At 39.1% G+C, this 14,007-nt stretch overlaps 1 protein-coding gene across 1 annotated transcript in view; it reads left to right on the top strand.

Moving 5' to 3' along the window:
• Window positions 1-14,007, top strand: part of LOC111151059 (DENN domain containing 1B) — a 285,630-nt gene that overhangs the window by 169,271 nt on the left and 102,352 nt on the right. The window contains exon 11 of the mRNA XM_022508793.1: window positions 13,034-13,134. Coding sequence (XP_022364501.1) covers window positions 13,034-13,134 — 101 coding nt within the window. The remainder of the gene's footprint in view (window positions 1-13,033; window positions 13,135-14,007) is intronic.

Below are 14,007 nucleotides of genomic sequence, written 5' to 3'. Positions count from 1 at the left end.
GTGTGTGTGTGTGTGTGTGTGTGTGTGTGTGTGTGTGTGTGTGTGTGTGAGAGAGTCTGTGTGTGTGATTCTGTGTGTGTCTGTGTTGGGGGTTGATCCCAGGACCCTAAGATTGTGACCTGAGCTGAAATCAAGAGTCAGATGCTTAACCAACTGAGCCACCCAGGCACCCCTCCAGTAAGAATATTTTATAGTTAGGATAACTTTGTAGTTGTCAGATACCCTACTGCTACTTCTTTTTGTCTAAACTTTTAAATGGGAGTGTAAATTAAACATGTTTAAACAGATGGTTTCTTTATGCTTTCTACTAATTTTTTTTCATTCCATGAGGATTTATCACATTCCCATCTGCAGCAATTTATTCTGTATACCTTCAGTTATTTATAGTGCATAAATTTCTGAATTAAATATTGATTCAGTTAAAAATCAAAGGAAGTCTCTAATCTATGTTTCTTGTTTTTTGTGCATAAATACACTCTTAGGGGACATAAATCTGCCCCTCAATAATTCATATAGAACTTTAGCTGAAGTGAATAGAACTTATCCATAAAAATGAGGCACAGTCTGCGAGATATGGGAATGACTTGGCGTCCATATGAGAGCTTTACTTGTAAAGTGTGTTGAGTTTGAATTGTGCTGTTTTCATTGTGGTCATCACACTAGATGTGTTGTTTACCTGTGGTCTCTTTGGGAATCTGGTAATGCTGTTTCCCCTTCCCCCAAAATACATGTCTATTTAATTGCTTAAAACATTGCCTAGTTCTTGGGCGCCTGGGTGGCTCAGTAGGTTAAAGCCTCTGCCTTCGGCTCAGGTCATGATCCCAGGGTCCTGGGATCAAGTCCCGCATCGGGCTCTCTGCTCAGCGGGGAGCCTGCTTCCCTTCCTCTGTCTCTGCCTGCCTCTCTGCCTACTTGTGATCTCTGTCTGTCAAATAAATAAATAAAATCTTTAAAAACAAAACAAAACAAAACAAAAACATTGCCTAGTTCTTTAGTGGCTGATTTCCTCTAATAAATACAGTTTGACTTTAAGAAAATGGAATGAATGTGATTTTATATCACAAAGGGAAAGAACTTTAGTTTGGCTTCCAACTAAATATTCTTGCAGATCCAAACTGAGATGATAACTGGTAGAATTTTTATCAATTATCTTCAACATCTGAGAGAATCTGTTCCATTGGTTTCCTGCTGAAGTTGCCCACTATGATGCCTGAGGAAAGTTTTAGAAATTGGATCTCTGTCACAGACCTCAGCTATTTCTTATAAAGGTCAGGTGTTCTTGTTCTTTGAGTGTAAAGACTCATTCTCCGCCATATAACTAAGATAGAATATTTTCAGCCAGTAGATGTTATTTGGAGCCCCATAATGATGGGAATTTTGATTTTTTTTTTAAAGATTTTATTTATTTATTTGACAGAGAGATCACAAGCAGACAGAGAGATCACAAGCAGGCAGAGAGGCAGGCAGAGAGAGAGGAGGAAGCAGGTTCCCTGTTGAGCAGAGAGCCCGATGCGGGGCTCCATCCCAGGACTCTGAGATCATGCCCTGAGCCGAAGGCAGAGGCTTAACCCACTGAGCCACCCAGGCGCCCCAATGATGGGAATTTTGAATGCTTGTGTATCAAAAAGCAGTTTAGGGACGCCTGGGTGGCTCAGTCGGTTAAGTGTCTGCCTTCAGCTCGGGTCATGATCCCAGGGTCGTCCTTGCTCAGCAAGGAGCCTGCTTCTCCCTCGGCCTGCTGCTCCCCCTGCTTGGGTTCTCTCTCTTGCTCTCTCTCTGACAAATAAATAATATCTTTTTTTTTGTTGTTTAAAAAGGCAGTTTGGGGGTGCCTGGGTGGCTCAGTGGGTTAAAACCTCTGCCTTTGTCTCAGGTCGTGATCCCAGGGTCCTGGGAGTGAGTGCCACATCGGGCTCTCTGCTAGGCGGGGAGCCTGCTTCCTCCTCTCTCTCTCTCTGCCTGCCTCTCTGCCTACTTGTGATCTCTGTCGAGAAAAAAAAAAAAAAAAAGGCAGTTTGACATTGGGGAGGGTCTATGCTATGGTGAGTGCTGTGAAGTGTATAAACCTGGCGATTCATAGACCTGTGCCCCTGGGGCTAATAATACATTATATGTTAATAAAAAATAAAAAAAAATTTAAAAAGGCAGTTTAAAATAATGGTTACTGTACTCAGGAGTTTGCTTGGGTTGGTATCCTGGCTTTGCCACATACTAGGTGTGTGATCTTAGGCCATTGGCTTAACTTTGTTGCAGTGTCCTGATCTATAAAATGGAAATAATCATGATAGAAGCTATTTCATAATGTTGTTGTGAGGATGAAGTCTGAGTACATCAAGTACTCAGGATAGTGCCTGGCACATAGTAAGCATTACATACACACTTGTTATTATTATTATTATTGACAATTTCTCTGTTAGACCCTGGTGGCCTGGGACTGGAAGTTCCAGGTGCATTTATTTGATGATGAAGTTCAGTGTTGTCCACCTTTCTTGTCAAATTTCTCCTCCTGATTTTATAGGCCTCATCAGTTCTTTCCTCTTCACATTGTCTCCACATATACTCGTTTTATAATTGTAGTGCATGGGAGAGAAATGTTCCCATTGATTTTATTGTGTGTTAGTCAGTACTGTGGGACCATACCAAGTCAATATATTGAGTATGCTTTGTGAAATGATATGTGCATTTAAATATTCATTTGTCATTTAACAAAGATGGTAAGGGTTTTTTTCTTAAATCTTTATTTGGTAAATTTGCTTTTCTCCGAAAATTATACCCTTATCATATATTATTCCTCCTTTATTATTATTTCTATAGTTTCCAGAGCATAGTGACCAGGATATGTTCTGACTCAAATACTGAAACTTCTTCTCCCACCCTCTTTGCTTTCATGAAGAACAGCTGTGGTATTAAAGAAACCGCTGACAGAATATTAGCAAAGAATATAGAGTTCTAGTCCTGTCACAAACCAGATGTAGAGTCTTGGGTAATTCTAGTCCAAAGAAGTATGATTGTCATTTCCCTCTGTGTTTAAAGAATCAGTAGATCATAATAAACTTATAATTAAAATGATTCTTCTTATTTGGCTTATAAATTGATCTCATTTCTTCATAAGTACTTCAGTCTGCAAATGAGAATTCTAAAATACATAGTTTATTTTCCTTAATCTGCATAAGTATTAGAATGTTCTAGATAAATAATTTGTTGTGATAGCTCCCTTCAGAGGTGTGGAGAAATTTCATGAAGAGTAAGACAAGAGTCTCTGCCATATCCCAGAGGGCCCTCCAGTTCTGACCATGCCTCGCTGACCTCACCTCCCACTGTTCTCCCACTGTTGTCCCGCTTACTCCAATCTAATCATGCAGACCTCCCTACTCCTCTGTGAAGATGACTAGCATGTTCCCACCTCATCTGCCTGGAATGCTCTACTCCTCAAAGCCGTAACAGCTGGCTCTCTTCTAGCATTCAGGTCTCAGTTTGGATGTCACGGCTTCAGAGTTTGTCCCTAATTCTCCTTTCTAAAACTGCCCCTCTGTCACTTTCTACCCACTTGGCCTACTCTAGGTTTCCTCTTAGAAGTTACCTCTAACCCACATAATATATACTTGTTTATTGTTTGCTTTCCCCACTAAAATTTAAGTTCCATGAGAACAGAGACTTGGTTCTGTTCAGTACTGGGTCCCTGTGGCTTGGTAGAGATTTATGATAACACATAGGCAGGCACTTAAAATTTCTGTTTAATGAAGCAAGTAGCTTATGATATTTCCAATTGCTCAGTTACTTCATGTGCTTTAAAGGTTTTAGAGATGATCTTTAGACGTATTTTGAAGGTGGTCTGATTTGTAGTCTAGTTCTGTTAACCACCTATCTGGAAAAAAATCATTAACAACATTAACAATGTAAAATGTTAGAATTGAGCTGATCTAAGACTGAAGAATACTGTATCTCAGAGACAGTGCTTACAGATCGTCTAGCATATACTTAAAGGTTAGGAAGCAGATCTGGTTATACTTGTACATATGCCAGATGTCACACAGCTTCTTAAGTAGCAAAGCCCTAATTTTGTATACTTCGCTCTTATTGTTTTATACAGCTTATATATAACTGTGTTTGATTTCCTACTAAATTTATTTTTCTTAGTTGTGTTTTTTCGCTTACTGCTTTACTAACTCTCTCCAGAAAGGAGATGCTATAATAGTGTTCTCTCTAGTTTTCAATCACATAGTTATTACATGGTGCTAGGGGAGTAGGGGGGATCTTTGGTCTGCTTCTGCCTGCTTTGGAAATCTCCACGTGAATGTCTCACAGTTAACAGAATAAATATTTGCAAAAACAAATTCCTTGTAGTTCCACCTGAACCTGAAACTTTGTGCTGTATTATGTTAAATAATTCATTCTAGTTGCTTTGGCCAGAAATTGTGGTTAGGTAGGGGTAGTATTTTTACCTCTCCTTTTACCAGTCACCTATTCCCTAAATCCAAAAAATTGTAGAACTTTTTTCTTTCTACAGGCCAAATCCTGTAGAACTTCCTTCTTTCCTGGCAGACCTTTATTAGTAGAGATGATCTTTTGCCACATGCTGGCAGCTGCAGGTGTTTTGTAACTGTCTATCATCATGTAGAGCAATCGCCCTCTGTGAAGCCAGTCAAATTCATTAGATGTTTTTCTGCCTTCTTGGCAAACAATTCATAACTTCACTTAAGGATGACCGTTAAGGGCATAGGAAAGGTGTCTACAAAGCAATTAACAGAGTGCTTTGGACTCTGGGTGTATCCAATAAAATAAGTTACCCTTATTATAATTCCTCATTTTAAGAAGGCAGTATTATTCTTGTTACCCTGTTATTTTCTTAATAATGTAAAAAGAACACTTTCCCTTTTTTTAAGGTTTTAAATGAGTTGTTTTAAAAGCCATCTGTGTGCAAATGGAGAAATTGAGTGAAGTAGCCCCCTTTGAAAGCTGTGTAAATGCTTTTAGCCATTGAGTTACACTGAAGGGATGGAAAGTGTTAATACAGCTTTAAAGATGCCAAATTTACAAGCAGGGAGTACCTGAGAGCTCTCAGAGAATTTGACCTTGTTAGATCAACCCTATTTCATCTCCCTCTATGAGGGTTCAAATAAGACAAATAAGTCCAAGGTGTGTAATTGTTAAGTGAAGGTATTTGAATGCCTCCTAGTGGTATATTGTATGCTCCAATTAAGGAATTTTAAAAAAAAAATACATGTTGAAGGAATACTGTAGATAAAATATTAAACCTTGTAAGTGCAAAGTACTAAAATCCTTTAATGATAGCATACTAAATAGAAACAAAATACATTGTTTGCCATATAAGATTAATAAAAATCTAACTGGAAAAAATATATATGATGAAGATGAGTATATTTTAATCCAAATTGTTATGTTTCTAGTTCAAATTAGATTGCGTTAATTTTAAAAATTTTTTTAGCTGAACTATTTTGCACTTAAATATAGACAAACGTTTCTATTAAGATTGAATTGCTTTTTGTACATTTATCCTTTTAAGTTAATTTGATTACTATATGTAAGTTTCAGTTCTCTATATAACAGGAATAATGGCTTACAGAAAGTCTGTGGTTCATATTCAGATAGTTTTATTTTTAAATTCCGATGTTCAAGTTGGATAAAATGATTTAATTAGTAAGCTTGAAATGCTGACTTAAAATGAAGAATGCTGGCTTAATTATTGCTTTAAACATTAAAAAATGATTAATACTTACAGAAATATAATTTAAGATGTAACAAAAAAGTCCCATGGAAAGAATTCTGATGAGGGTCAGTAGGAGGGAGAGGGAAAAAAAGTGATACCCCTTTGTTAAGCATTAAAAAATATTTAATTAACTGCTTGCCAAAACAAAACAATTAAAATGGCAATTACCTTTAAAATAGCATCAATGTATTTGCAGCTGTTGTGATATAAAGCTAGGAAACAAAATGTTAATCTGAAATGAACAGTTTAAATATGAAATTATGATATACTTGGCTTCCTGTAGTACAGCTGTCAAGCTTGGGCAGTTTGCTGGTCAATAGTGACATTCTATGTGTCAGTGAACAGAGTCTCTTGATACCATAACCCGCAGTTCACACATTACTGAAGCTCCAACTGTCGAACATTCAAGTCCCCTGGTATTATTGCAGCTTCCAGACTCTCCTGACTGGCTCATGTTTCATTCTTTGGCAATTTGCCCTAATGATATCCCTCAGGAGCTTTCAGCCTCTCTTCCTTTCCATATTTAATCGTGGTATATTAATCTGAGTGATGCACAAACTGTGCTGCACAAATTGTAATTTCCTACAATTTCTTCTAAGATGCTCAACTGATTTTTCAGTTTTACTTTTATTTAGTTCTCAGTTTTGACCCTAAACACTATATTTTCAGATAGTTATAATTGTCCCCATAAGATGCCCAAGAAGCCACTTTTGCTATTTATATATTTTTCAAAGGGGCTTTTTTTTTTTTTGAACTTTTATTTCGTTATTTATTTATTTATTTTTTATAAACATATATTTTTATCCCCAGGGGTACAGGTCTGTGAATTGCCAGGTTTACACACTTCACAGCACTCACTATAGCACATACCCTCCCCAATGTCCATAATCCCACCCCCCCAAACCCCCCTCCCCCATCAACCCTCAGTTTGTTGTGAGATTAAGAGTCACTTATGGTTTGTCTCCCTCCCAATCCCATCTTGTTTCATTTACTCTTCTCCTACCCCCTTAACTCCCCATGTTGCATCTCCTCTCCCTCATATCAGGAAGATCATAGGATAGTTGTCTCTCTCCGATTGACTTATTTCGCTAAGCATGATACCCTCTAGTTCCATCCACGTCGTCGCAAATGGCAAGATTTCATTTCTTTTGATGGCTGCATAGTATTCCATTGTGTATATATACCACATCTTCTTTATCCATTCATCTGTTGATGGACATCTAGGTTCTTTCCGTAGTTTGGCTATTGTAGACATTGCTGCTATAAACATTCGGGTGCACGTGCCCCTTCAGATGACTACGTTTGTATCTTTAGGGTAAATACCCAGCAGTGCAATTGCTGGGTCATAGGGTAGTTCTATTTTCAACATTTTGAGGAACCTCCATGCTGTTTTCCAGAGTGGTTGCACCAGCTTGCATTCCCACCAACAGTGTAGGAGGGTTCCCCTTTCTCCGCATCCTCGCCAGCATCTGTCATTTCCTGACTTGTTAATTTTAGCCTTTCTGACTGGTGTGAGGTGGTATCTCATTGTGGTTTTGATTTGTATTTCCCTGATGCTGAGTGATGTGGAGCACTTTTTCATGTGTCTGTTGGCCATCTGGATGTCTTCTTTGCAGAAATGTCTGTTCATGTCCTCTGCCCATTTCTTGATTGGATTATTTGTTCTTTGGGTGTTGAGTTTGCTAAGTTCTTTATAGATTTTGGACACTAGCCCTTTATCTGATATGTCATTTGCAAATATCTTCTCCCATTCTGTCAGTTGTCTTTTGGTTTTGTTACCTGTTTCCTTTGCTGTGCAAAAGCTTTTGATCTTGTTAAAATCCCAATAGTTCATTTTTGCCCTTGCTTCCCTTGCTTTTGGCGATGTTCCTAGGAAGATGTTGCTGCGGCTGAGGTCGAAGAGGTTGCTGCCTGTGTTCTCCTCAAGGATTTTGATGGATTCCTTTCTCACATTGAGATCCTTCATCCATTTTGAGTCTATTTTCGTGTGTGGTGTAAGGAAATGATCCAATTTCATTTTTCTGCATGTGGCTGTCCAATTTTCCCAACACCATTTATTGAAGAGGCTGTCTTTTCTCCATTGGACATTCTTTCCTGCTTTGTCGAAGATGAGTTGACCATAGAGTTGAGGGTCTATTTCTGGGCTCTCTATTCTGTTCCATTGATCTATGTGTCTGTTTTTGTGCCAGTACCATGCTGTCTTGATGATGACAGCTTTGTAATAGAGCTTGAAGTCCGGAATTGTGATGCCACCAACTTTGGCTTTCTTTTTCAATATTGCTTTGGCTATTCGAGGTCTTTTCTGGTTCCATATAAATTTTAGGATTATTTGTTCCATTTCTTTGAAAAAAATGGATGGTACTTTGATAGGAATTGCATTAAATGTGTAGATTGCTTTAGGTAGCATAGACATTTTCACAATATTTATTCTTCCAATCCAGGAGCATGGAACATTTTTCCATTTCTTTGTGTCTTCCTCAATTTCTTTCATGAGTACTTTATAGTTTTCTGTGTATAGATTCTTAGTCTCTTTGGTTAGATTTATTCCTAGGTATCTTAGAGTTTTGGGTGCAATTGTAAATGGGATGGACTCCTTAATTTCTCTTTCTTCTGTCTTGTTGTTGGTGTAGAGAAATGCAACTGATTTCTGTGCATTGATTTTATATCCTGACACTTTACTGAATTCCTGTACAAGTTCTAGCAGTTTTGGAGTGGAGTCTTTTGGGTTTTCCACATATAGTATCATATCATCTGCGAAGAGTGATAGTTTGACGACTTCTTTGCCAATTTGGATGCCTTTAATTTCCTTTTGTTGTCTGATTGCTGAGGCTAGGACTTCTAGTACTATGTTGAATAGCAGTGGTGATAACGGACATCCCTGCCGTGTTCCTGACCTTAGCGGAAAAGCTTTCAGTTTTTCTCCATTGAGAATGATATTTGCGGTGGGTTTTTCATAGATGGCTTTGATAATATTGAGGTATGTGCCCTCTATCCCTACACTTTGAAGAGTTTTGATCAGGAAGGGATGCTGTACTTTGTCAAATGCTTTTTCAGCATCTATAGAGAGTATCATATGGTTCTTGTTCTTTCTTTTATTAATGTGTTGTATCACATGGATTGATTTGCGGATGTTGAACCAACCTTGCAGCCCTGGAATAAATCCCACTTGGTCGTGGTGAATAATCCTTTTAATGTACTGTTGAATCCTATTGGCTAGTATTTTGGGGAGAATTTTTGCATCTGTGTTCATCAAGGATATTGGTCTGTAGTTCTCTTTTTTGATGGGATCCTTGTCTGGTTTTGGGATCAAGGTGATGCTGGCCTCATAAAATGAGTTTGGAAGTTTTCCTTCCATTTCTATTTTTTGGAACAGTTTCAGGAGAATAGGAATTAGTTCTTCTTTAAATGTTTGGTAGAACTCCCCCGGGAAGCCGTCTGGCCCTGGGCTTTTGTTTGTTTGGAGATTTTTGATGACTGTTTCAATCTCCTTACTGGTTATGGGTCTGTTCAGGCTTTCTATTTCTTCCTGGTTCAGTTGTGGTAGTTTATATGTCTCTAGGAATGCATCCATTTCTTCCAGATTGTCAAATTTGTTGGCGTAGAGTTGCTCATAGTATGTTCTTATAATTGTCTGTATTTCTTTGGTGTTAGTTGTGATCTCTCCTCTTTCATTCATGATTTTATTTATTTGGGTCCTCTCTCTTTTCTTTTTGATAAGTCTGGCCAGGGGTTTATCGATCTTATTAATTCTTTCAAAGAACCAGCTCCTAGTTTCGTTGATTTGTTCTATTGTTTTTTTGGTTTCTATTTCATTGATTTCTGCTCTGATCTTTATGATTTCTGCTCTGATCTTTATGATTTCTCTTCTCCTGCTGGGTTTAGGGTTTCTTTCTTGTTCTTTCTCCAGCTCCTTTAGGTGTAGGGTTAGGTTGTGTACCTGAGACCTTTCTTGTTTCTTGAGAAAGGCTTGTACCGCTATATATTTTCCTCTCAGGACTGCCTTTGTTGTGTCCCACAGATTTTGAACCGTTGTGTTTTCATTATCATTTGTTTCCATGAATTTTTTCAACTCTTCTTTAATTTCCTGGTTGACCCATTCATTCTTTAGAAGGATGCTGTTTAGTCTCCATGTATTTGGGTTCTTTCCAAATTTCCTCTTGTGATTGAGTTCTAGCTTCAGAGCATTGTGGTCTGAAAATATGCAGGGAATGATTCCAATCTTTTGATAATGGTTGAGACCTGATTTAGGACCGAGAATGTGATCTATTCTGGAGAATGTTCCATGTGCACTAGAGAAGAATGTGTATTCTGTTGCTTTGGGATGAAATGTTCTGAATATATCTGTGATGTCCATGTGGTCCAGTGTGTCATTTAAGGCCTTTATTTCCTTGTTGATCTTTTGCTTGGATGATCTGTCCATTTCAGTGAGGGGAGTGTAAAGTCCCCTACTATTATTGTATTATTGTCGATATGTTTCTTTGATTTTGTTATTAATTGGTTTATATAGTTGGCTGCTCCCACGTTAGGGGCATAGATATTTAAAATTGTTAGATCTTCTTGTTGGATAGTTCCTTTGAGTATGATAGAGTGTCCTTCCTGATCTCTTATTATAGTCTTTGGCTTAAAATCTAATTGATCTGATATAAGGATTGCCACTCCTGCTTTCTTCTGATGTCCATTAGCATGGTAAATTCTTTTCCACCCCCTCACTTTAAATCTGGAGGTGTCTTCGGGTTTAAGATGAGTTTCTTGTAGGCAACATATAGATGGGTTTTGTTTTTTTATCCATTCTGATACCCTGTGTCTTTTGATTGGGGCATTTAGCCCATTAACATTCAGGGTGAGTATTGAGAGATACGAATTTAGTGCCATTGTATTGCCTGTGAGGTGACTGTTATTGTATATTGTCTCTGTTTCTTTCTGATCTACTACTTTTAGGGTCTCTCTTTGCTTAGAGGACCCCTTTCAATATTTCCTGTAGAGCTGGTTTGGTGTTTGCAAATTCTTTCAGTTTTTGTTTGTCCTGGAAGCTTTTAATCTCTCCTTCTATTTTCAATGATAGCCTAGCTGGATATAGTATTCTTGGCTGCATGTTTTTCTCGTTTAGTACTCTGAATATATCATGCCAGCTCTTTCTGGCCTGCCAGGTCTCTGTGGATAAGTCTGCTGCCAATCTAATATTTTTACCATTGTACGTTACAGACTTCTTTGCCCGGGCTGCTTTCAGGATCTTCTCTTTGTCACTAAGACTTGTAAATTTGACTATTAGGTGACGGGGTGTGGACCTATTCTTATTGATTTCGAGGGGGGTTCTCTGAACCTCCTGGATTTTGATGCTTGTTCCCTTTGCCATATTGGGGAAATTCTCTCCAATAATTTTCTCCAATATACCTTCTGCTCCCCTCTCTGTTTCCTCTTCTTCTCGAATCCCAATTATTCTAATGTTGTTTCGTCTTATGGTGTCACTTATCTCTCGAATTCTCCCCTCGTGGTCCAGTAGCTGTTTGTCCCTCTTTTGCTCAGCTTCTTTATTCTCTGTCATTTGGTCTTCTATATCGCTAATTCTTTCTTCTGCCTCATTTATCCTAGCAGTCAGAGCCTCCATTTTTGTTTGCACCTCATTAATAGCTTTTTTGATTTCAACTTGGTTAGATTTTAGTTCTTTTATTTCTCCAGAAAGGGCTTTTATCTCTCCCGAGAGGGTTTCTCTAATATCTTCCATGCCTTTTTCGAGCCCGGCTAGAACCTTGAGAATCGTCATTCTGAACTCTGGATCTGACATATTACCAATGTCTGTATTGATTAGGTCCCTAGCCTTTGGTACTGCCTCTTGTTCTTTTTTTTGTGGTGAATTTTTCCGCCTTGTCATTTTGTCCAGATAAGAGTATATGAAGGAGCAAGTAAAATACTAAAAGGGTGGCAACAACCCCAGGAAATTATGCTTTAGCCAAATCAGAAGAGATCCCAAATCGTGAGGGGGGAGAAAGGGGATAAAAAGAGTTTCAGAAATAAAAAAGAAAAAAAAAAAGAAAGAAAGAAACAATTAAAAAAAGAAAACCAATAAAGAAAAAATATAAAAAGAAAAAAAAAAAAAAAATTTATATATATATATATTAGATAAACTAGTTAAAAAATGTTAAAAAAGAAAAGGGTAAAAGTTAAAAAAATTTAGCAGAAGAAGAAAAAAAAATTGAAAAAGAAAAAAAAATTAAATTAACTGCAAGGCTAAAGAATCATGAGGAGAAAGCCATGAGTTCCGTGCTTTGCTTTCTTCTCCTCTGGAATTCCGCTGCTCTCCTTGGTATTGAAACTACACTCCCTGGTAGGTGAACTTGGTCCTGGCTGGGTTTCTTGTTGATCTTCTGGGGCAGGGGCCTGTTGTAGTGATTCTCAAGTGTCTTTGCCCCAGGCGGAGTTTCACCGCTCTTACCCGGGGCCCGTCTGAGTAATCCGATTGGGTTTGCTTTCGGGAGCTTTTGTTCCCTGAGCGCTTTCCGTAGAGTTCCGGAGGGCGGGAATGAAGATGGCGGCTTCCCGGTCTCTGGCCCGGAGGAGCCAAGAGCCCCGGGCCCCACTCCTCAGTGCGCCCTCAGAGAACAGCGCCCAATTACTCCCGTCACCCTGGCCTCCGGCCGCGCTCCGAACTGACCGAGGCTACGACCAGTTCAAGGTAACCCCGAGCTTAGTGCTCACTCCTCGGCTCTGTCTCTGTAGCCGGCTTCCCCGTTCTAATACCTGTAAGGTCCGCGACACTCAGACACCCCCGATCCTTCTGTGACCCTGTGTGGGCTTCACGCCAGTTAAGCCTCTGGAGCGATGTCCCTCAGCAGAACAGACTTTTAAAAGTCCCGATTTTGTGCTCCGTTGCTCCGCCGCTTGCCGGGAGCCGGCCCCTCTCCCCGAGGTCTATCTTCCCGTCGCTTTGGATTCACTTCTCCGCCAGTCCTACCTTTCAGAAAGTGGTTGATTTTCTGGTTCTAGAGTTGCTGTTGTTCTTCTCTTCGATCTCCCGTTGGATTTGTAGGTGTTTGCAATCTTTAGATAAGCTATCTAGCTGATCTCCCGCTACCTGTAGTAGTCTCAGCCTGCTACTTCTCCGCCATCTTGACTCCTCCCCCCGGGATGTCTCAAAGGGGCTTTTGAACATAAGATTTTTTCCCCCTGGCAGAATTGGTAAAGATAATGTGATTTAGGTCACTAAATAAATAGTTTTGTGATTGTTGTTAATCTTTGAAAACCTGAGCATGTCTTTTTGTTTGGAGAGTCAGCGGCTACTTATCGTTGTTATCCTCTTGCAAATTTTAGTTAACTGCCTGTCTCCATGGATCAGCCGCCCTGCTGTACCCCATGTTCTGGCAACACATATATATCCCAGTGCTTCCTCCGCACCTGCTGGACTACTGCTGGTAAGATGACCTTGGCCAAACTCCTTTAAATTCAGCCTTTATGATTCGAAAAAGTATGCTTATTTGTAGATCAGGTAAGCTTGGTGTGTATGTAGACAAATGCAAGCCCTGAGACTTGTCTTAGAGATCGGTAGCAAATATCAAAAGGTGCTTTTATGAAGGCGGAGTCATTCTGTTCAAAGCTAGCAAAAATATATACTTGGCAAACATAAAGTTCTTTAGATTTTGTGAGGTACTTCCATAGTCATTTAGATAATTAAATGTGTAAAGAGAAGCAAATACAGTCTTGTATTTGGTGGTTAGCAAAAGCATACGGAAGTTATAGTATCAGTTAGAGAACTCCGTATCCCACGTGTCAGGATTTGTCTGCCAAGTGTGTCAGAAACCAGATTGTCTCTGTCAGGGCACGCTTTCATTACCTTTACCTCAGGACACACTTTCCTAGACCCCTCTTTGCTTAGCATACCAAATATCAAGTACCAGCAAGGGAAATCCTCTAATTCAGGGATTCCCTGAGTTTCTGGTTTAAAGCAAGGTCTCAGCCCTAAGCCATTATGAAAAGCAATGTTGAAAATGTTGGGAGTAATTTTGAAAAGCTTCCTGGCATTAGAAACAACTCCCACTGATCTCACCCCATTTGAATTCAGCTATACCCGTAGAACTTTTCTGTTCTCTTCCTCTGGAAGAGTGCGTATACTCACAGTGAGGCTGGACAAGGCTTAGACCCTGAAACAGCAGCCTTGAGATCTTCTTCTGGACTGTAGGGTTAAATGTTCTCTTCCTTGCATAATTATCTTCTGTGGGCATTTAAGACTTTCTAAAATACTGTTATTTAGAAACTATTCTGTGATGTAGGTAGTTCTGTGCTAATTC

The sequence above is a fragment of the Enhydra lutris genome, unplaced genomic scaffold, assembly GCF_002288905.1.
Source record: "Enhydra lutris kenyoni isolate GAN:26980312 unplaced genomic scaffold, ASM228890v2 scaffoldscaffold25, whole genome shotgun sequence".
NCBI classification, from domain to species: Eukaryota; Metazoa; Chordata; class Mammalia; order Carnivora; family Mustelidae; genus Enhydra; species Enhydra lutris.
This window is presented reverse-complemented; position numbering and strand designations above follow the sequence as displayed.